The following is a 23063-nucleotide window of genomic DNA, read 5'->3' as shown; positions in this document are numbered from 1 at the left end:
CCTGTTGCCTTAGCGCTGGGACACCCACCTTGGTGGTAGCTGTCGCACTTTATAAGCTGCTGTCTTATAATAATAATAATAATAATAATAATAATATCAAAGGAAAACCACCAACATCTCAAAGAATTTACTACTAAGATGGGGTGAATTAACTCTAGGAGAAATCTGGCTCTCACATTCGACGTCCTAATCAGTTTTCACATCAATATTTATGCGGTGCCACAGAGGAGGGGAATCACCCTAACCAATCGAACACTAAGACCCTCTGGTACTTACAACATAAATTTAATCCTTAGCACACGCTTAATTAAATAATAGTTTCATTAGTAATGATAACACACACAGATTTTTTCTGGTTTTTGTCTTTAATTTTGGCTAGGCAGAGAAAATTAAAGTCAAAGACCAGAAAAAAATCTCTTCTTGTGATCATTACTTATGAAACTATTAAAAGAGATTGAATTGAATATCTCAGATAATGTGAATCTTTGGAAATCGTCATCACTGAAATTTGAGGACAGTCAAAACCTTGCACTATCAAAGTTTAATAAATATGCTTGAATCCATTGGATTATGAATTATTACACCCCAATTCCCATACTGCATGTCAATCAATCACCACGAGACATCTCTAAGCCCATATGTACGGCAGGATGTCCACATTGACAACCGGCCTGGATGGCATCATAAATCTCAAAAATACAGCCAGATAATATTTTTCCTGATGTTCACGTACAAATATATCTTCTCCATAGCTTCTTAATTCTTTCAACTTTCTTGTGCAAGACTAAGGCATGCAGCACTCCATGTATATCTAGAAACGCACAGCTACCACAGTTGATAAAGAGAGAAGAGCCTTACACAGATGATCGATCTCCTAGGTAGCCTCGAATTCATAATGAAGTCAAGAATGCAATTCAGCATCTATAACCCAAATACATGGAACAATAAATATCATACTTCTATGGTGAGCTGCTTAATAAACCTGAATGAGAAGACTATCCAAGCTCCATGACAACTGCATGATAAAAAGCTTGAGAAACTGTAACCATTAGGCACAAACCAATCACTAACACTTGGTGGCAATGGATTTGCATGCGTTCCTCTGCAAAAACGCCTCAAATTAGTAAGTGCTATATAAATACACATAAGACAACAAACCCTGAACTAGCAAGATAGAAGGGGGCACTATGGAACATGACATTACATGAATTACCTCACACCAGGCAATGATAGATCAACAGTTGATTCGGTAAATATATCTGACTTCACTCAACAAACACTACAACCAAACAGCTCCAAAAAAATATTTAACACAAGCCCCACTAGAGATATTACAACAAAATTACTTTGGTATTTGCCAGAAGCCTCGAGACCAGAATGGGACAGTACACCAATCCGAAAGAGCTGCAAGGCCATATTAATGGCAATATAGTGCTATGAAAATCTGATTACATTTCATTTTGGGAATTAGCAAAGTTGGTCAGATGTATTTCTTTTTAGGTGAAATGACTGCAAAGTTCAGCTGGTGGTACACTTCAGAGGTGGGGCAGACTGGTAGCAGGAAGGGGTCATATCCTCTTAATGAGGTTAACATCAAGTTAGTCTTCACATTCCCACGCTGTGGGCAAAGAAAATGGGTTTATGAGGCATTGAGAAGATCATTAATTAAGCATGGTTGTATCCTAGGGCAGGCAGTCTAAAATAAGGTATAGTTTTAGGCACTACAAAGCCTGGGAGATATGAAATCCCAAGACTTTTGGTTTTATCAGGTCAGGATAATATCCCGACTGCTACATTATTACATTTCCATTGCCATCAAGTGTTTGTAGTTCTTATTTTTCCCAGAAAACTGGATAAAAAAAAGTTCTGACTTGCAGTTCAAAAAAGTAGGATGAGTTTGTGGTGTGATCTACATTTATATCACAGGGACAAAATACACCAGGACAATGAGTTCCTGGCCAATATCATTATTACCTTCCTGTAACAATTTAACAACTGCCTTTATGAAAACGTTTTTATGGTATGAGCAGTACAATCGGATGTCAAAAAGATGCTCTTCTTCCTAGCAGAGAGACATTTAGGGGACAGACAATTACACACACCACGCTCTCGACAAACATATGCTTAATTTCAGTTGGCAGACGCACCATGCATAGGTACTCCTATTTCAATTTAGAAAAGAACCATGAAGCAATTATTTTTTTGTGTGCAGCAGGGAGATGCACCTAAGGCTAACAGCCAAGAACTATAGGGGTGGTTAAGGATGACACTGAAATTTCGCACATCTTTCACAGAAATTGTCTAGGATACAATGGAAAGTAGTTGAAGGGGCAGGAATGTCACGTACATGGTATTACAGGCTTGCAACCCAGTCCTGGGTGGAGCCTACTGCAGGTTATCTGGCATCCTGAATTTCTGGCCCAGGAAACATGAAAATCACACAGGCAGTTTTAGGTCTAGACTTTGCCATGGTAGAAGCCAAGATCCTAGCTCTCTGGTCTGGAAGAGGACATATTAATGGGGCACTTGCAATTTGCGACCCCATTGGGAACGGCTGCCCTTCTTAGGGATGCTGACCTGCTGGACGCAGCAAACCTCCATGCCTGGGACTGCTTTTAAATAAACCAGTTTTTTTTTTTTTTTTTAAAGCAGCCTGTTTTCCTTAAATGAAAAACGGGCTGCTTTAAAAAAAAATAATTGTAAATTAAAGTTTTAGTTTCATTTTCTAAGGGCAGGTAGTGGCCCCTGGGACCACGGCCTGCCCCATAAAATTATTTCCCCCCCGCATTTGCATAGGGGAAGGGGTCCCCTGGGGACCACTACCTTGAAGAGGGCAGTAAATTAAGAGTGTTTTGCGACAGCAATTGCGGTTGCAAAACATTCATACATGGGGTTGAGAGTAGCTATTCGGAAGGGACGCTCTTGAAACGCCCCCTTCCTAATAGCGAGTCGCAATTCATATTGAGCGAGTCACAAAGAAATTGCAACTCGCTAAATAGGAATTGTACATGGCCCATTAGTATTTTGCATGCACAAACAGGTCGCTAACCCGTTTGTGCATGCACAATTGGATTGTCCATCTGGCCCTTTATCTCTAAACCATTGGTTTTACAGTAGGAGGCCAAGATATTGAGTTTATCATTGGAGGCCATGCGCCAAATAGCCCAACAATATAGTGTTGTCCACGTACTGCATGATGTAGAGTGGAGGTGGATTTCGGGGTGCATGCTTTAGGATTTTTCATAGCGGGTTCTATGTCGGCAATAAAAAATTAAAAAGGATGAGGGCCAACACACATCGCTGCTTTATCCCCTTGTTAATATACACTCTGTTGGAGAGGGTGCCATTGTGACTGAATTTTACCTGAACCCAGTTGTAGGAGTACGGGGCAATGATGGAGTATAACATCTTTGCTGTAAAGCCCCAGTTGTTCAGTTTGTGCCATAGGTAGCCACCGTCAATGCTATTGAATGCAATAAATATTAATTTAAAATATATATGTTATATTCAATAAAGCATGCATTCAAGGCTTGCTTGCTGGCAAGATTTTTGAGGACTAGATGGGTGAAAGACACTATATTATTAATAGTGCCAGGAATTTTCCTAAAGCCAGTCTGGAACCATCGCATCAAATGTGACTGGATTGCCCAATCTTGGAGTTCCTGCCAAATTAAGGCAGCAAAGAATTTGGCCTCCAAGTCAAGCAGAGTTATCATTTGTAGTTTGCAGTGTCATCCTTACTCCCTATTTATGTGAATACGGGCAGTGTAGGACTCCTGCTAAGTTGAGAGGGACCAGACCAGTAAAAAGAATGTTATCAAAGACGCTCCTACTGTCTTGATTCAAAGTTATTGGCTTTGAAGTAGACATCTCACAACTGATCATGGGGCTGATAAACTGAGTAGCAGTGCACTCGACAAATCTGCTCAATCATATGCATGAATATGTGGTGGCAAACTATCGCTTCTCTCACTGGCAGTAACAAGCAGACATTTTTTTCTGCTCAGGGATAGGTATGTTGTCTACAGGTCCCACATGTATAAAGTTCCACTTGAATGTAATGCAAGACCCTGCACAGTGATCCTGTTGACTCATGGCTCTTGACTGGTAGCCTGACTCCGTTCTGCTGAAGTGTAAGACTTCAGAGAACAGCGAGATTCATTTTGGTAATACACAGCACAAGATGGAGGTGGAGGACCAACCTACTTTGAAAACGGAAGTGTACTGCATGGATTCCTAATCTGGTGGATTTAACCTCAGTCAAAGAAGCAAGGGTGGATTGAGACAGGGCTACCTTCTTTAATAAATTGTAACCTGTTGTCCAGTGTCTGATAATGATCATCTCTTCCTGATCACTGACATTTAGTTTGATAGTGCAGTGGGTGGGGTGGGGGGCTTGGGAGATGGTGGGTGTATTCTGTTGTTAAACAGAGGGTATCTTCTAGGCAGAACCGGCCTCTCCGGAGTTCTACTCCAGATGGCTGAGGACAGCCAAGTGCAGTCTTCATACTTCACTAAGCTCAAGCTAGCATAGTCACTGCTACAGTCTGTGAGAGTCCTCACCTTTGCAGAAGTAAAACGAATCACGAAAAGTAACCATCCCAAACTGGTGTGGAAAATGTGTATTAAAGTGGGTCCCAAACTATCAAACTTTGTTCCAGTTCCAAATTGTTATCTGATCAGGGAAAAGAGTGCTCTGCTGAACTCGAAGGACTGCTGAGATCCAACTGATAACTTTGATAGATAATCTTGAGTTAAAAGATATCACCTGGAATCCGTGCATATAGATGTGGAGCCGACTCTGCTGCAACAGCGAGTACTGCGATCTCAGACCCCAATTGTCCTTGCAGTGCTGCTGGACCTGTGCTGCCCAGACACACCCATACTAGAGCCTTCGCAACGTGTCTTGGAGGCGGTGGAGAGTGCCATTAGAAGCTGTAAATCAAACCGATCACTAGTGTCCAGATTAGCCGCTGCTGCACACCTGTGTATTTCAAGCACTGATGCACCAGATAACTTGAGCCACTTCAACATTTACATGGACTGTCTCTCCCTGTGGTAAGACTGTGAATATCTCAGCACTTAAATGAGGGATGGGTCCTTCAACAATAAAGAGAATTAAAAAAAAGGTTCTGAGGTGAGCAGCTAGCAATGGGTATCTAACCAAGTTGCTTGAAGGGCTGATAAGATGTTGTTACAACTCAGAGCAAATGTGTCAAAATAAAAACAAGATTTAAGGGCATTGTTACTGCTAATTCACTTTGTGAGTGAACAGAACACTGTTCTTTGTCAGGTCACCAGACAGGGCAAGTAGGCCCTGAAAAATAGCACCCATGATAAAATCTGATTAGCAACAGCAAGTAGAATGTTCAAGGTCTGTCTGATATACCCCTCTGGCAATCAGTCCTCTTGCATGCCCCTCTAAAATTCTTCAATCTCTTTATACTTTCTCCTCTAATTATTCTCTAAGGAGAGGGGAGGGGGACTTCTGTGCAGTTTTTTGTATCCTCACCCGGATCACTAGCAAAGCCTTGGTTACAGAAGCACATTGAAGACAGATAAACATAGCCATTTCTATTTCCTTCCAAGTCTGAATTGTAGAAGGCAGGATGGCTCAGAGCTGAAAATGTTTTTCTCCCTTTTGTTAGTGTGTCGGAAAATAAAACCTTTAAAAGAAGATATCGATCTTACACACACTATTAGATTTCTAGGCCCCAAGTCTGCTGAGATACTAAAGAATTTGAGATTTCATGCTGGCAAACAATCACGCCTGGCTTGTATTAAACACGAAGGCATTATTGGAAAAAACATGCCACACACAACAAAACAGTGAAAGAAAGAAGATAAATGCTGGTGTGCATATGTGTAATAAAATTCATTTATGTCAAAAGAGAAGCTCTGCGTCCACAAAAGTGCATAGTGCAGCCTCTTAAAATTCAAGCGACAACCTAGTCAGATAGTAAAACTGTTGATGTTTTAACCCTATAAGTTATTTCCAAGTCATCATCAGGACACAGCCATTAAGGGGGCACCTACATTGTCAAGTCAATCTTTATTTAGATCATTGTTCTAGCCGGTGATACAGGGATGAATCAGGGCCAGCCCAGTAAATGCACCAAATACAGGCAGGGACTCAGGTCACCAAGTTCCAGAAATTGCGGTCAAGAGATTCAAGGCAGTGAGCACCTGGGCGGAAGAAAAATCCCTAAAATGTTACCAGACCTGCAGGTCAAGTAACTTTAATAATCTACTCGACCTAACCGTAATGTACTTGACCCGTGAACTGGTCTTAAATTGTGAGATCACTGGAAATTATATATCTATATATATATCTATTTATTTTTTAGACGCCTTTTCTTCATTCGCACAGGAGTGCACCTTCAAATATGTGAGATCAGCATTTCTGCTGTTAAAAACAGAACTATAGTTTGACTAAATAGACTAAACGTTTGCACATGATCCCTAACTTGCCACTCAATTTACTAATCGCATTACCATCAGGGCAGGAGTGTTTCTTAGATCTACTATTACTAGGTATGATGTTGTAGAGCACTGTCATTTACAGACAGTACATTTGCAAGAAATGGTCCAAAACCTTCCCACTACCTTGCAGCTTTACTGATAAAACTATATAGTGTATTAACTATAATCTGTGAAAATTGTGTTTCAGAAAACACATTTGCACATCACCAAGTAAAGTGCTCTCAATTTGTCTGTCATCATAATGAAAAAATTATTTAATATTTAACCCCTTCGACACTCATGACGAGCTGGGCTCGTCATGGTGTAGCCTCCTCATACACTGATGACGAGCCCAGCTCGTCATGAAATAAAGTAAAACAGCAATTCCCAGCACAGGAGGGGAAAACGCCTAGCAGCCATGGAGTTAAAGGAAAATGTTACTTACCAGTATGCATCTGTGCTTGGTATGTAGAGCTGCAGAGTTGTACACTTTGCATAGATCGCCATCTGGTGTTGGGCTCAGACGATTGCTTGTTGTTTTTGTCTTCGAAGAAGTGTTGTAGTCATGAGACCGGTGACTCCTCCTTCGGTGCAGAGTGCGCATGGGCTTCGGCTCCATCGTTAGATTGTTTTGCCAGTAGGGTTAGATGGAGTAGTAAGCAATAGAGAAGTGCCCATGCGTGATGTATCTAATTAAGATAATACTGGATCAGATAGAGGTATCCGGGGAGGAGGGTGGGAGTATACAACTCTGAAGCTCTATATGCCAAGTACAGATGCATGCTGGTAGTAGCATTTTCCGTTCGAGGCATATGAGCTGCAGATTGTATACTTTGCATAGACTATATAGCAGCATCCTACTTAGTGGTGGCTACCTCTATCCGTTGCAGTAGTTTGAAAAAGTGTTTTTAATACAGCCTGGCCCACATTAGCTTGTTGTTTTGCTTGCACATCTAAACAATAGTGTTTTGTGAAGGTGTGTGGTGAGGCCCAAGTTGCTGCTTTGCATATGTCATCTGGAGGAATATTTCCTAAGAATGTCATAGATACCCCTAGCTTGCGTGTGGAATGAGCTCTAGGGGGAATTATTAATGTGCGTTTAGCTTTAAGGTAGCATATTTGTATACACTTTACAATCCACCTTGCAATTCCTGTTTTAGATATAGGATTGCTTTTATGCAGTGGGGAGAAAGCTACGAAAAGTTGTTTGGTTTTCCTAAATGGTTTTGTTCTTTCTATGTAATAGAGCAATGCTCTTTTGACATAAAGAGTATGTAGCGCTCTTTCTGCCACTGAGTCTGGGTGAGGAAAGAATACTGGTAGTTCAACTGACTGGTTTGGATGGAAGGCAGAAACTATTTTGGGTAGGATTTGTTCTAAGAACCACTTTGTTGTGATGAATTTGTAAGAATGGTTCTGGTATGGTTAATGCCTGGAGTTCGCTCACTCTTCTAAGAGAGGTGACCGCGACTAAAAATGTCACTTTTCAAGTAAGGTATTGTAATTCACACTTGTGTAGAGGTTCAAATGGAGGGCCCATTAGTCTGGTAAGGACTATATTGATATTCCACACTGGGGAGGGTGGAGCTCTTGGTGGAATTATTCTTTTATGCCCTTCCATAAAAGCTTTTATTGGTGGAACCTTAAAAAGCGACAGATGTTGTCTGTTTTGTAGGTAAGCTGCTATGGCAGCCAGATGTAATCTTATTTATGTATACGTTAGATTACAACGTTGCAGATGCGAATGGTAACAAATGATGTTTTGAATAGAAGCATCTAGTGGGTCAATTGTATTGTCAGAACAATAAATGACAAATCTTTTCCACTTAGCAGCATAGCACGCTCTTGTTGTAGTGCGTCTAGCTTCTTTGATAACGTTCATACATTCCTGTGGAAGGTTGAGATATCCAAACTCTAGGATTTCAGGAGCCAGATCGCTAGATTGAGCTGGCTGGGATCTGGATGTCTTATCCATCCATCGTTCTGAGTGAGAAACTTGGGAGAGAGGTGCAGCTTTTGATGTGGCACTACTGATAGCTGCTGCAGAGTTGTGAACCATGGTTGTCTTGCTCATGTTGGAGCAACTAGGATCATTGTAAGGGAATGCTGCTGATGTTTCCTCACCACTGATGGAATGAGTGGGAGAGGCGGAAGCAAATTTCCTAGACCAGTTCATCTATAGCGCATTGCCTTTGGACAATGGGTGTGGATACCTGGATGCAAAGTTTTGGCATTTTGTGTTTTCGTGTGTGGCGAACAGATCTATGTCTGGATGTCCCCACACATGAAAGAATGGAAGAAGAACTTGGGGATGAAGTTCCCATTCGTGGATCTGTTGTGTTTGACGACTGAGTAAATCAGCTATCTGATTGTGTACTCCTGGCAGATGTTATTTATTTTTTATTTTTTATTTTATTTTATTTTATTTTATTTAGCTGTTTTATATCGCGCTCAAATACTACCAGAGTGTCCTGTTCTGGTAGCTTATCAATGGTGCAACCGGCAAGGAACGCTATGAACCTGCCGCACACACGCTAAGGGGGACAAGCCAGAGAGTTTGGGTAAGCTTGGACCCAGACTCAGATTCCTGTATCGTAATCTGCCGCGTACCCGATACGTTGCATAGCCAAAGTTTTGGAATTGTTTGGACCAATATTTGGGACTTATATCCAAACAACATTAAAACTAATCCATACTGTGATGGGGTTGAACTGTGGTTTATGTACACCTTGGACATAGACGCCCTCATACAGAGAACTTTGTTTAAGAGCCCTGAGGGAGTCGTGATTACGACAAAACATACTGCCTATTGTGAAGAATATTATGGAAAGAAATAAAGCACTCGTAAAGAGCAAGACTGAAAAACATAAACCGAAGACTGAATTCTTACCAATATTGTTGTATATAATAATGGAGTGTGCAATATGGGAGTACATATGCTTGCATAGAACCTCTTGAGGGGTTCTAATCTGTGGATATTGGTTGAACATACTTCCCTCTTGTGCACCGCATTAATTGTTCTGCGTGTACTAAATAGGTGTACCTCGGGTGAGTGCTAAGGAACCCTTTTAACCCCCTTTTTCTGCAACAACCCGCAAGGAGTTTTGTCTCTACACAAGGAGGTCATTATTCTCGTTTCCTGTGAACGGTTGCCGGATATCGTCACTGTCGCAGACATGAAAAATAGCCTAATTGGGCAGTCCTTCAGATGCTCTCAAGTCAGGGAACTTTGGAGTGGATGAGGAGGGAACCAAATGTTCAGTGGGTGAGCCAACAAATTACACTAGTTCTCCCATTACGCAAACTCTAAATTCCCCCATACATCTTTTTTAAGCTAAGACATTTTGGTTTTGATGGATGAAACAAGAAATACATACAAAAAAAGCTAATTGGAAAAATCAAAAAGGAAAAAGTTGCAGATTGAGTTTAGGAGTTGAAGGCAGATCACCGCACCAACCACAACATATATCAAATGAAAATTAAACAAATAATTTAAAAAAACTAAAACTCTTTACCTTGTATTACACTGAAATTGCCCATTATCGTAAATGGAAATTATCAAACAAATAGTGCTTAAAAGAAGATCCTTACCTTGTATTACATTTAAATCTTCCATTAGGTGTAATCATATAAATACTAGGAGGTTTAAAAGGAAATTCTCGAGGGAAAATTAACTTTCCATGATAATAGCCACCTAGAGTTGCAAAATTAGAAAAGTATTTGGTTATTTTTCATTGGCAGAAAATAAAAAAAACCTAAGTGAAAGATGTATTGATAATACATTCATATGACATAATAAAACATGCATCAATTATTTCACCACACAATTAGAATAGGTTCAGAGCATCAGGCAGGTGTGATGGAGTCAATACAGAATGGAGAGAAAGGTAGAAGCCGGACATGACCTGGCTTGTGTTCTACTACACAACATTCTTCTTTAACACATTATCAGGATCATCACAAAACACTACTACAGCACTGCAAGTTATCACAGGATGAGAAGGATTTTCTATCATAGTGCAGCTTTCGTTCTGGTTCAGGAGTTTTTAGACACAAGCACAAGCTCTTCCACGTATGATGCCATTCCGGGAAGTCTAACGAAACGAAAAGTTAAATAAAAAGGTGACGGGCACCCAGCGAGGAGAAGCCCACCCCGGACAGAGCTTGTCATTCAGAAACCGAAAGCACTGGCGGGACGTGAGCAGCCCTCGCTGAGCCCGGGTGGGGGAGAGAGGGGGTCTGCACTGCACATAAATTCACCCCAGCCAATCCACGCAACTGGTAGCCAAGTAAACTCTCTACAGCGGCATTTGGCACGAAACGAGTGTCACAAACTAGGCGCATACATTCCCTCTCTTAACACAAGAGCACACAGTCTGTCCCCCCGGGTGAAAGTGTGCACTCTTCTTCTAAAATACAAGCCCACGCTCCTTCCGAACACATAACCACGCGCCCTGCATCCACACTCAGACAAATGCACCCTGCTTCACAAGCTCGTGTTTCCCACACATGTTCACGTGCAGGGCCCCTCATTCCATGCAAACATGCACAATGCTGTCTCCACAGAAGCATGCACTGCCCCTTGCAGTTGTAAACTCCACAACTCATAGCTGTTGCAAACCGTCCTGTCATGTGTCGTCCCACTCGCTCCTCTTCCCTCCTTCACACCATCGGTTTCACGTGTACATTTGCCAGTAAGTTCCTATGGACAGCCTGCTTAGCCCTGGCACAATGTTTCTTGATAAGACGCTTGGGTAAGCATGGACTACAAACACACAAGCAGAACCACGCTCTTCTGACACGTGCGCACGCCTCTTCCTGAACACACAGACAAAGAGCTTGAAAGAAGACCCACGTCCAGCAGATCCGTTCCTTTTTACTTTGCATTCTGGGACTTGTAGCCCTGTACCTATAACGAGTAAATACAAATAGGCCACCTGAAGCCTATGATAATTGCACAAGCGTCTTCAATTTCAACACCACACAAGATCACTAAGAGTGTCGTCATGGAATCTTATGGCACAAACCGCACACCACATCCCAACTGCAAAGCTAATGACAAAAGACACACCTCTCAAACACGTGGGGCTGCTGTAAGTCGCAAGACCAGCCATTTGTCCGGACGCGTGGTTTCCGTTGGTGCAACAGGTTCAGGGGCTCCGTGGCCCAATGAACCATGAGTATTGCTGTATTTCACAGTTTAAACATCGGAGTGGGTGGTGGCCAGATGGGGTGGGAGTAAAGAGGAGAGGGTAATGCATTTGACTCGTGGTTACACTCACTGCAGATAGCCAATAGTTACTAGGAGGAGCGGCAGGTAAGACACGGCTATCTTATATATATTTTTTTTTAATCACAGAATAACATGACAAATACCGAAGGACAAAGAAAGAAAACAGGACAGGATTGCTTCCGACACCTGGCATGGGAATTCTTGAGGGGTCTGCATGTGCATGCAGTCTCTGGGGCACACAGAAACTGCTTTCCTAAAAGGCATACATGTGTTCACTCTTTTTAATACACAGCAACACGTGCATACATACATACATACATACAATCTTTCCACGGACAATCAGAAACATACATATTCACGCTGACTACACAAGCGCACACTCTCCACTCACTTCTCTCACACACACACACTTCAAATACACCTGCACACATCACACATGCACAATTTCTTCCACAAACCTGCCTTTCCCAGCTGGACATCCGTGAATGCACTTTTTACCCCCAAACATGCATTACTACAAAAAGACAAAAAGACATTGAACAACGTTTTCAAAGACACCGACGGATTGCACTCGTGGGACCAGAGGGGGCTTTTGCCTTCTTAAGTTACTGACGCGAGCCCTGCGTTCCGGCCGTGCCTGGGAAATGCTGTCTGCCTATTTAACCAGCACATCCCTTTATTTACTTTGGACAGAAACTTAACACCTTGCAAACTCCTATAAAATGTGATTTATATTTTGTTTTATTAATACTATTTGTATACTACACAGTAAATATGGCTTCTAGGAGCTTTCAAGAATAGATTTCGTACAATGAAAGAGCTAAGCTCGATGCACCTCCTACAAGCAAACAAGCATTTGCAATACAATAGGTCTCGCTTTTGTGAGAGTTTAAGCTATTAGCATTGTAAATGACAATGCCCTTTATTTAGGTTTTAACCAAACATACACAAAACATAAATAAAAGGCATTGTCATTTACAATGCCAATAGCTCAAACTCGCGTAAATGCGAGACCTATTGCATTGCAAATGCTTGTTCTCCATGTGAGTGTTGTGCCTCAAGGACACCAAGAATGGCTCAACGGTTCTCAAGGATTGTAGATCCACACAACTTTTCCCCTAAATGCCTAAACCTCTGCGAGGAAAATGTTAGGGGAAACATTTATTTGAGAAAGCTTTCTTATTTTAGAAAGGCAATTACTTACAGTCTGTAATCCTCCAAGTTGTTTTATTGCCTCATAGTTCTCAACGACAAGGTGGCGCTGGATTATATTATCATTCCCAATCTAAGATGATGGGCTCAGTGGAATGCTATGACTGTTTCCCAATCAAAGATGCCTCCTGTAATTCCTGTGATGTCATTTTATGTTTTCTGGAATTATCCTTCTCATAGTTCTCAGAAAAAGCAGAGCTGGACTACATCTTCATTCCCAATCCTAAATAGTGGGCACAGTAATTCGTACTGCTGCTTCTCAATCAAAATTGTATCCTGTATTTCCTATATCATCACTTATTTGTTGCATAAAAGGCAGCTGAATTCAGATGAAGGTGCCCCCAAAGCAGCTTTAGCTTTTTATCCCATTATTTTTTTCTCATGATCTTGCTTGAAATCAAGAATCTTCTGCAAGTCTCTCCTGCACGTTTCCAGATTCCAAATTCATAACTATACAGTCCTGGGTAGTCTGGTGTCTTTCTATCAGTCTTTGCATCAACTCCTGATTTGTTTCTTTGAGCTTAGTCCATGTACCTCTGGGGGTTTTCTTTCTTCACAATTTTTCCTCCATTTGGACCTTTGAGAGTACCTGCTTACCACATGTTTAACTCTGCACCAGAATGAATGAATGAATATAAGCTTTATAAAGTGCAAACTTAGCCCAGGGGCATCAAGGCATTGCGGAAAGCGATCAAGATCAAGAATGTCCATAGGTAAAAGGGCTTACAGATTCAAGCTGGTGAAGAGCCAGGTCTTCAAGGCCTTACAGAAGGAGGAGTGAGTTTCCAGAGCTGAAATTGAAGGAGGGAGGGAATTCCACAAGTTGGCTGCAGTCAGGACTACAGAAAAGATGTATGCAAACATCAGCCAACACTGAGTCAAGACTGACACCTCAGTCTAGTCCCGAACTGGACACTGAAAAGGCTTGGTGTACATGGGTAGTGGAAGAAGTCTTACGCAAACTGGCATACAACCTAAATCACAAACAGTTGGTCCAGCTACAGACAAATTTTGTGTGTGAAAAGCTAGCAGTCTTCAATGCCAGTTGCAATCACACCATAGTTACAGGATTATTCCCATATATTCACTTTTTTCTCTCTCCCTCTCCCTCCACAGGGATAACGTAGCTGGGGGTCCGTGGACACTGTGAAAAGCAGATTAGGGCATATGAATACAGAGATTGCTTGGACCACACAGAGGAAACAGTTAAGATAAAGCAGATAGAGGATAGTATGCAAAGGGTGTACAAGAACATTGAAAATAACTTGTGCACTCAAACAGAGAAAGGAGTTTGGGGCACATGGATAAAGAGCAGCTAACTGAAACGAGAGGGTATGATGTTTTTAATGGATGTGAATATGCCGAGACAACACTGCAGTGAGACATGTAAAGAGAGAGTCATGAACTTGCACTAACACAAACGTCATTAGGTCTCAGTGCCCATAATCCAGCACCATTAATGGACATGAATATCTAAGCACATGCGGGCAAAGAGTGTTCTAGCTAAAAGGAACAGTATGCTAATGGTCTGTGCCTTTTTGGAATGCATGGTGTAGGGAAACTAGAAAGTGGTTGTAGTACTATCTAAAAATAAAATTGAACTTATTCATTGCTTAATGCACAATTCTGGTTTTCTGCGTCCTGATCCTACTAGTCTTGCATTTTTGCAGCCAGATAATTGAAATAAAGCACACCTTTTTACAATGAAGGGGTGGCGGAGAGTGCGAAACAAATATCAGAGGTATAGGTAAGAAAGGACATCATTTTTGTTGGTCTCCCCCGACCTTTTCCGGTCTGGTTTTGTTAACTTGAGAACTCTGCTTCAGGACACGGGTAACAGCCTCATAGAATGAATGTTTTTTTAAAACCTTACACTGAGCATTGAATTTACCTCTTTAGATTGGTTAATTTTTACATAGTACGTGGTACAGAAAAAAGTGGCTTGGAAGTTATATATCATGTGGGCAAAAGTGTGGATTTGTGCCACCCATATATATGGTGAGTGTGTGACTCCCGAAAGCAACATCGTGCTCTCACTGGACTGCAGTTTAAAAGCCCTGCAGGGGCAACTAGAAACGAAAACGCCCTGTTGGAAAGCCTACTTCTACATATTGGCTAAATCAGCTCTAAAATAAGCCTAATAAGACCACAAAGCTGTGTGCTCAATGTATAAATAGCGGCATGCTAGATATTGATGACAAGCATGCCTCTCAGAAAACCGTTAACAAAGCTGTTTGTCACTGTGGTAAACCTACATACAATTCAATAAACATAAAAAATAGTCATAATTTAGACTGGGAACAAAATAAAGCAGTCAATTAGGGTTAATTTCCACTTAGTTAAAAAAAATCAAATACTTTTTTGAAAGAAGATTCTTTGATATTTTCCATCAACATTAACACTGAAGTGGCCTCTGGTAGTGGGAATGTGGGATTGGTGATAAAAGTGGCCACTAAGCATAGATTAACCATCCATGAGGTGGCATGGGGCAGCTGTCAACACAAATGACAGATTTCACAGCTCTTCTCTCAAAGTGCTGACCTCAAATAGGGTGGTCTGTAGCCAAAAGCTTCCATTTTGACAGCCATCACAGATTTTCTATCTGCGCCTCCAGTAGGCAAAAAGTCTAATTTCAATTAGGGAGAGCAAAAAGTAAAGAAAGGCTGCTGCAGCTGGCAGAAGGCTAGGGCCATTTTGGATGAGGGGTTCTGGGACGGTGTGCTGTAAAAACTGAGAACGAGATGCCAAAATAGGAGATGAGAACTCTGCAAGAAAGTTGCCAGAGTTGTGTGTAAGATAAAAACTCCAAATCCAAGTGCACATGATAATACTGGCACCTCACTACCACATTCATAAGACATCCCGGACCTTGAAAGAAACATCTGGAAGAAATAAGATTCTTCCTGACTGAAGAGCTCCTATCTCCTGTTGGCACCCAGGGACTGGGTCTGTTCTTCAAGGGTGAAGTCATTGGCATCTTGTTGCTGCTACACATAAGCAAAAAGCAGAAGGGCTCAAAGCTCTGAAGATGACTCTACTGGGGACTGGACCCTGAGAGAGAGCATGAAAACTGGTCCACAAAAGCACTAGGGTTGTAGTAGAGGCCAGGATTTACTTTCCCAACAAAAGAAGCTTTTATTGGTCTTGGCTCTAGAAGGAAATAAGGCGGTACAAAAGGGGGTGGTGATGGACGGAGCCTCTGAACCAATCAAACACTCACACCCAGTCAACAGGTATGGGTTTAATCCATCACTGTTCTTTAGCCCACTCTGCCACCCCAGTTCAGACATGACCATATGCAAATCAGTCTGACCCTGTGCCTCATGGGAACAGTCCAGACCGAACTGCCAAGCCATGCCTTCCCTGGACCGGAAACAAGCTTCCTAGGACCGGTTTCTGGCATTACAGCCGTCTTCAGCCAGGCTTCCTTGAATCCAGTGGCAAAGTGAGCAAGGGACTCACGTCTGAGCATACCCTGCCAACTTATGGCGAACAAAGCGGTACAAAAGGGGGTGGTGATGGACGGAGCAGGGTCCACAGAGTGCCTGGGGGAAGACCTAGACCCGGGGCGCCCCCTCGACCCATGATCGCCCGAGTGCTTAATTTTCGTGATCGTGATGCCATCCTGCAGGCGGCGAGGGCAGGGACCCCACTAAGGTACGAGAACCCGACGCTTTCCTTCTTCCCGGACTTCACCCAGACTGTACAGAAATTAAGACAAAGTTTCCTTCCGGTAAAGAGGAAGCTAAGGGGCAGCTGTATGCGATGATGTATCCGCTCGCTTGCGAGTAGAACTGGAAGGAAAGGCCTGGTTCTTTGATAATCCGGAGGTGGCAGAGGACTGGCTCGATAGTAGGCCCACGGTTGGGGCTGCAGAACACGAATCCAGATCTGAGGAGGAGAGGCTTTAACAGTAAGACTGTGTCCAGGTACCTATAGACGCTGGCAGAGAGGTTCAAATGTTGAGATACGAACGCAAAAATTTCTGTTGATCTGAATAGCAATAATTACAACTTTACGGCACAAGAGACTACCTGGGGGGCTGGGCTTTGGTTACCTCCCAGTTACTACTTTTAGTTACTTGATAGGGGAGATAAGGGGCGACAGGCACACTGCGAGTTGGGGATGGGCGTTTGCCATATGAAGGGTGCAGGGAGGAGGGGGGGGGGGGGTACACAGACTGGGTTTGTGGTTTTGTTTTTTGATTCTATCCTATGTAGTAATAACTGCATTGTTTGGCTTTTCTTTGCATTTTTGTTATTGTTTTTTTTTACATCAAGGGACATTGTCGCAGATAGACGTTATTGGTGTTGGTTGAATGTTGCATGTTAGTCAGAGATCGGGGATAAAGGTGCTGAGCTGGAATGTAAACGGTCTGGGTGACAGGATTATGAGAGGGATGGTAAACCAGCTTGTTATGAGGCACTCCCCGGATGTCTTTTTATTGCAGGAGAAACATCTTATTGGTAACCGCTGCATGGCCCTCCATAAAGGGGGTAAAAATTGGTGGCCCATGCCGGGTTTACAACGGGGTCCAGAGGAGTCGGCATTCTGACAAAGAACTCTTTTCCCTTAGCAATTCAGGCTACCTGGTCAGATCAGAGGGGCAGGTATGTTGGAGTCTCGGGCAGTTGGGGGGTGGGGGGAAGGGGGGTACGGTTACCTTTTTGTCACTATACGTACCACCTGGCCTTCAGCCCGACACTTTGAGACTGGAGTGCCGTTTTTCTTACCTTGCCCTTGGGCCTCCTGGTGTTGGGAGGTGACTTCAATACCGTACTTGATGGGGAGATGAACAGATATCCGGCACGGACACTTAGGCCATCGCAAAGATGACTCCCAGACTTCCTTGAAACGTTGGGGCTGGTGGATAGCTGGCGGATAAGTAAACCGTCACAGATACATTTCACTCATGTGTCCGCCGCGCATAGTAGTAGGTCAGGGTTAGATTACATGTTAATACCGGCAGCAATGGTGGCTACAGTTAAGGAGGCATGGTACCTTGGCAGGGGCATCTTTGACCATTCCCCAATGTGGTTGCAGGTTGAGTTTGGACAGCCGGCTGTTGGCAGGGTAGCCTCCGATTAGTGCGTGGCATTTGAAAGATCCTGCTACCAAAAAAGAGGTGATCCGGGTTTCGGAACGTTATTTCCAGGAGAATGTGGGCACGGTTGCTTCAGCGCAGACTTTGTGGGAAGCATATAAAGTAGTGGTGAGGGGCGAGGTCCTATCCTTGGTGGCGGGTAGGAAGAGGAAACACCAGGCACAGGTGGTCAGTGTGGAGGCCGATGTGATAAAGTTGGAGGAAAGGGTGGCTAGATCTGCCGCTCAGAAGGACCTTCACCTATTGAAGTTAAGGCAAGATAATAAAGTGAATAAGAATATATGGGAAACCAGAAGAAAGTATAGAGAGGTCACTAACACTGCCCTCGCCCCATTTATGACAGCTACTGCTCCCTCTCCTTGTCAGACCCCAATGACGCTGCAATTGGTTTGTCCAACGCCTTATCTAACGCAATGGACACCCTAGCGTCGCCTATAAAATATTACTCAGCCAGGAAGAGTCCCTCGTCGCCTTGATACTCGGACCGTCTAAGGCTTTTGCGGCAGAAGTGCAGACAAAAAGAAAGATCCAGGTATGCACGTCCCGACTCCCCTGGGAAAACTCAACACAAATTGGCACTGAGGGAATACAAAAGGGCTATTGCCAATGAAAAAAGAACTATTTTAGCAACATCACTGCCTTGCTAAAATCATCGAGAGAGCTCTTTAAAATTATCGACACTCTGTGGACACCGAAAGCTGCTAACTCTGTTGTTGAGGCACAGGAGCTCCGCAATAACATTGCGAGCTTTTTTCACTCTAAAATTGCGGATATCTACAACTCCCTTAAAATCCTTAATTTGGAGCTGGACACTAATTGCGCATCCTTGCCTCCCTCCCCTTCTCCCGCCGAAGATGAGGCTTCCAAATTTGGTTCCAGTCCCGGTTGAACTAAATCGCCTTCAAGATGCCATTAAGTCATGCTCGCACCTGGACCCTTGTCCTCTAAAAAATTTGAAGGTTTGTAGAGGCTGTCCTTCCTCCTCTTCTAGAGGTCATGAATATGGCTATCACCGAGGGGATTTTCCCCGTATCTTGGAAAACTGCAGTGGTCAAGCCTCTTCTGAAAAAGGCCTCTTTGGACCCTGAAGTCTTGAAAAACTTCCGGCCCATATCATTGCTTCCAGCCCCGGCCAAGATACTGGAGGCCCATCTTAATCGCCATCTGGCCTCCTACTTGGAGAGTGCGAACCTGTTGGATATTTCCCAACATGGGTTTCGTGCTGCCCACAGTACCGAGTCTGCCATCACAGTTGTGGTCAATAACATCCGATCTAAGGTCGACAGGGGACAGACCACGCTGTTGGTGCTGCTCGATCTTACAGCAGCCTTCGATACCCGGTCCCCTTCAATCCTGGTTAACAGGCTGAAGGGGATAGGGGTGGGAGGCAGTGCCCTTAATCTTCTATCCTCCTTCCTCCATCAGAGACAGCAGAAAGTAAAGTTGGGTAACTTTATGTCCCCCTCTCAGTCTGTGCAATGTGGGGTTCCGCAGGGCTCTGCCCTGAGCCCGCTTTTATTTAACATTTATGTAACCCCACTTGCCAAAGTGGTACGATCTTCTGGCTACCAGGTATTGTCATACGCCGACGATACCCAGATTATTGTCTCCACTACTCAGTCAACAAAAGATTCTGCCCTCAAGTTCCGAGCTTGCATGGAGGTAGTCTCGCAATGGATGGTACGGAACTATCTAAAACTAAATGGAGAAAAGAGAGGTCTTGATTTTTGGAGGAAGTCAATATATGTGGTCTGGGGATTGGTGGCCCTCCTCCTTGGGGGATTGTCCCCACCCGTCCCACTCGGGCAGGAATTTGGGCGTACTTATAGATCCGGCCCTCTCTTTTGACCTCCAGGTCAACAGAACAGTGTCCACCTGCTGTGCCATCATCCGGACGCTGAAAAAGATTGCCCCATATCTGTCGCCTGATGCCCGCAAACAGTCAACAGTCGCCCTAGTCTCCTCCAGGCTTGACTACTGTAATGCGCTCTATGGCAGCATTAGTAAGAAGTCTCTCCATCGCCTCCAGATCGTCCAAAACGCTGCAGCCAGGATGGTCTTGAACCTTCCTAGGCTTGCATCTGCAACTCAGGCCAGGAAAGGTCTCCACTGGCTACCAATTCAGGCCAGGATCTCTTTCAAGCTTATCTGCATGGCCTATAGGGCAGTTTTTGGATCAGGTTCTGAAGGTATTCGGTCCCTTGTTAGCCCCTACATTCCTAGTAGAACTCTCCGCTCGGCCTCTAGAAATCTGCTCTCTGTCCCCAGATTTAAAAGGGCGAAGTTGGGGGGGGGGGCAGCCTTTTCCACCTTGGCCCCCAGACTTTGGAATTCTCTCCCCCTGAACTATCCAGGCAACCCTCACTGGGGATTTTCCGCAAACTTTTTCCCATGCCTACTGATTTTATGTTTTTCTGCCTTTCTGAGACTCTACGTTTGTCTGTTTCTGAGACTATGTCGGTCTGTCTTCTGCGCATTGATACCCTTTAGGCTAAGTCACCGCATTACAAGACCTCTATTCATTCATTCATTCAAGATGAATAAAAATGCCTTGCCAGGGAGAGATCGATTGTCCATAATAATGCCATACAGAGTCGAATCTATGAGCATGGGGACAAGGCTGGTAAATTGATAGCTTGGCTGGAGCGTGAGGAATGGGCATCGAGGCTGGTGCCTGAGCTAGAGGGACTAAGATCTGGTAGTATTACGGACCCGCAGGCGGTGGCTGATGAATTCTCGGATTACTATAAAGGTGTGTACACCACAGTTGGTGGGTTTACAGAGGCCGAAAATAGTGAAATGATTAAGGATATTTGCATGCCGGGACTGTCTGAAGAGGATAGGAAGTATTTGGACTTCACTGACGACTAAGTCGGGCAGGCGATTAGAGAGATCAAATCCGGGAAAGCAACTGGCCCCAATGGGATACCGATAGAATTGTACAAATTGAATGCTCATAAACTTGCCCCGTATATCCGGGCTATGCTCCTGGAGAGTAGGGAGAAGGGTCAACTTCCGCATCGAAATATGGCTCTAAACCTGCGGAGGCTACACGGCATCCTGGGTAGTTCCCCGAAGATACAGGAGCCTGCTGTCCTTCGATGCCACAATGGCATTTGACAGGGTCGAATGGACCTATTTGTTAGCGGGGTTGGCAAAGTTGGGCTTTGGTGCAGAGTTCCTTGGATGGGTGCGATTATTGTATGCTAATCCTTTGGCCAGGGTGGTTGTAAATAACTGTAAATCGGTCGATTTGTCTCTTGGGAGGGGCGCGAGACCGAGATGCCCTCTGTCTCTGCTTCTCTTTACGCTGGCACTGGAACCTCTGGCGGCGTGGGTTAGATGAGATCGGTCTATACGTGACTTGCGGTGGACGAGGAGTGGGAGGATAAGATTTCGCTATATGCAGATGATATCCTGCTCTACCTCACCAATTCTAGGGCGTATTTGATTAATTTCCTGGCGGCATGGGTTAGATGGGAATCGGTCTATACGTAACTTGCGGTGGACGCCGGAGTGGGAGGATAAGATTTCTCTATATGCGGATGATATCCTGCTCTACCTCAACAACCCTAGGGCGTCTTTGATTAATTTCCTGGCTGTGCTGGCCATATTTGGCAGGTACTCCGGGTTTGCTATCAATTGTCGAAGTCGGTGCTATTTGTGTTAGAGGGAGAGCCGCCTGTGATTCCGCAGTCATGCCCTATAAAGGTCGAGCCAGTGGGATTTAAATACCTTGGTATATACACAACACTAAACCCGAAGTTGAGACAAGGTAACAATCTTGGCCCTCCCTTGAGCCGGTTTAAAAATGACGTGGAGCGCTGGAGAGCTCTTCCGCTATCATTGCTTGGGAGGGCGGTACTATTTAAGATGATGGCCTTACCTCGATTTTTGTACGTACTCCAGAATACAATGGCCCCGGTACCGGCATCCTATTTTAGGGAGATAGAGTCACTTCAGAGGCAGCTTCTCTGGGATGGAAGACCCCTAATAGCTTTTGTAAAATTAACTCTCCCATGGTATGATGGGGGTATTGGACTCCTAGATTTAAGGAAATACTATTGGGCCTCACAACTTGCAGCGGTGAATCATATAGTCTATGGTCCCCCTGGGGACCCACGCTATGCTATGGATCGCGGGCAGGCGCCGGGTGGGGATATCATCAGGGCTTTATATGCCGGGCACAGGAGGTTCTCGCTAGCGGGCCAGACTGCACATGCAGTTCATGTGTGGCACGCAGCTAATAGATGTTTGAGCTGGGAGGGAAGGTTAACGTTGGCCACCCCCCTGTTCAATTCCGAGAGACTCTGGAGCTCGTGGAAGTCTAAAGGATTTGACAAGTGGGATCTCATTGGGATCAGCCAGATCAGGGATGTGTGGGAAGGAGACAAAGTACATACATTTGATTTGCTTAAACAACAGTACAGTTTGCATGATAATCAGCACTATCGATATCGACAGGTTAGACATGCCCTCCTCACCCACGCACCTAGGGACACCACATTTCCAGAGGCCTCTCCTCTTGAGGATCGAGTGTTAGATGGACACCTCCCCGAGTGTTAGATGGACACCTCCCCGAGAAGACAATCTCCTTAATATATAGAAAGCTGGTCAATAATATGGAGGACCCGCTGGAATGTATTGGAACTTTGTGGGGGACTGATGGGTTAGAGTTAGATGGCGAAGATTGGGTGGAGGCGGTTTCCTCCCCGAAAGTGGTGGCGAGTCAGATGAGGCTTCGACTGGTGCAGCTAAAGATCTTACACAGATCATATATTATAGGGCCTCGACTAGTGCATATGAGGCGAGTGGAGAGTGCAGAAGGGGTTGTGGAGAGCTTGGCACTTTTATGCATATTTTGTGGCATTGTGTGGACATACAAGACTTCTGGACAAGGGTTCACGACGAGATGAAAGAAGTATTGGGGGAGGGAATACGACCAGAAGCCCGGAGATGTATACTGAATGTGTGGGAGCCAACGGATTTGAATGTGTATCAGAAGCAATGGGTGACACTAGCATATATGGAGGCGAAACGAAATATCGCTCA

At 44.1% G+C, this 23063-nt stretch overlaps 1 protein-coding gene across 2 annotated transcripts in view; it reads right to left on the bottom strand.

The window, feature by feature from the left end:
* The window catches only part of UBE2J2 (ubiquitin conjugating enzyme E2 J2), a 167145-nt gene that overhangs the window by 63244 nt on the left and 80838 nt on the right, over positions 1 to 23063 (bottom strand). For both annotated transcript variants that reach the window (XM_086921462.1, XM_086921461.1), the window contains exon 4: positions 10054 to 10156. In XM_086921462.1, the coding sequence (XP_086777588.1) occupies positions 10054 to 10156 (103 nt within the window). The remainder of the gene's footprint in view (positions 1 to 10053; positions 10157 to 23063) is intronic.

The sequence above is a fragment of the Lissotriton vulgaris genome, chromosome 5 (assembly GCF_964263255.1).
Source record: "Lissotriton vulgaris chromosome 5, aLisVul1.2, whole genome shotgun sequence".
NCBI classification, from domain to species: Eukaryota; Metazoa; Chordata; class Amphibia; order Caudata; family Salamandridae; genus Lissotriton; species Lissotriton vulgaris.
Note: the sequence above shows the minus strand (reverse complement) of the source record. Positions and strands in the feature narration are given on the sequence as shown.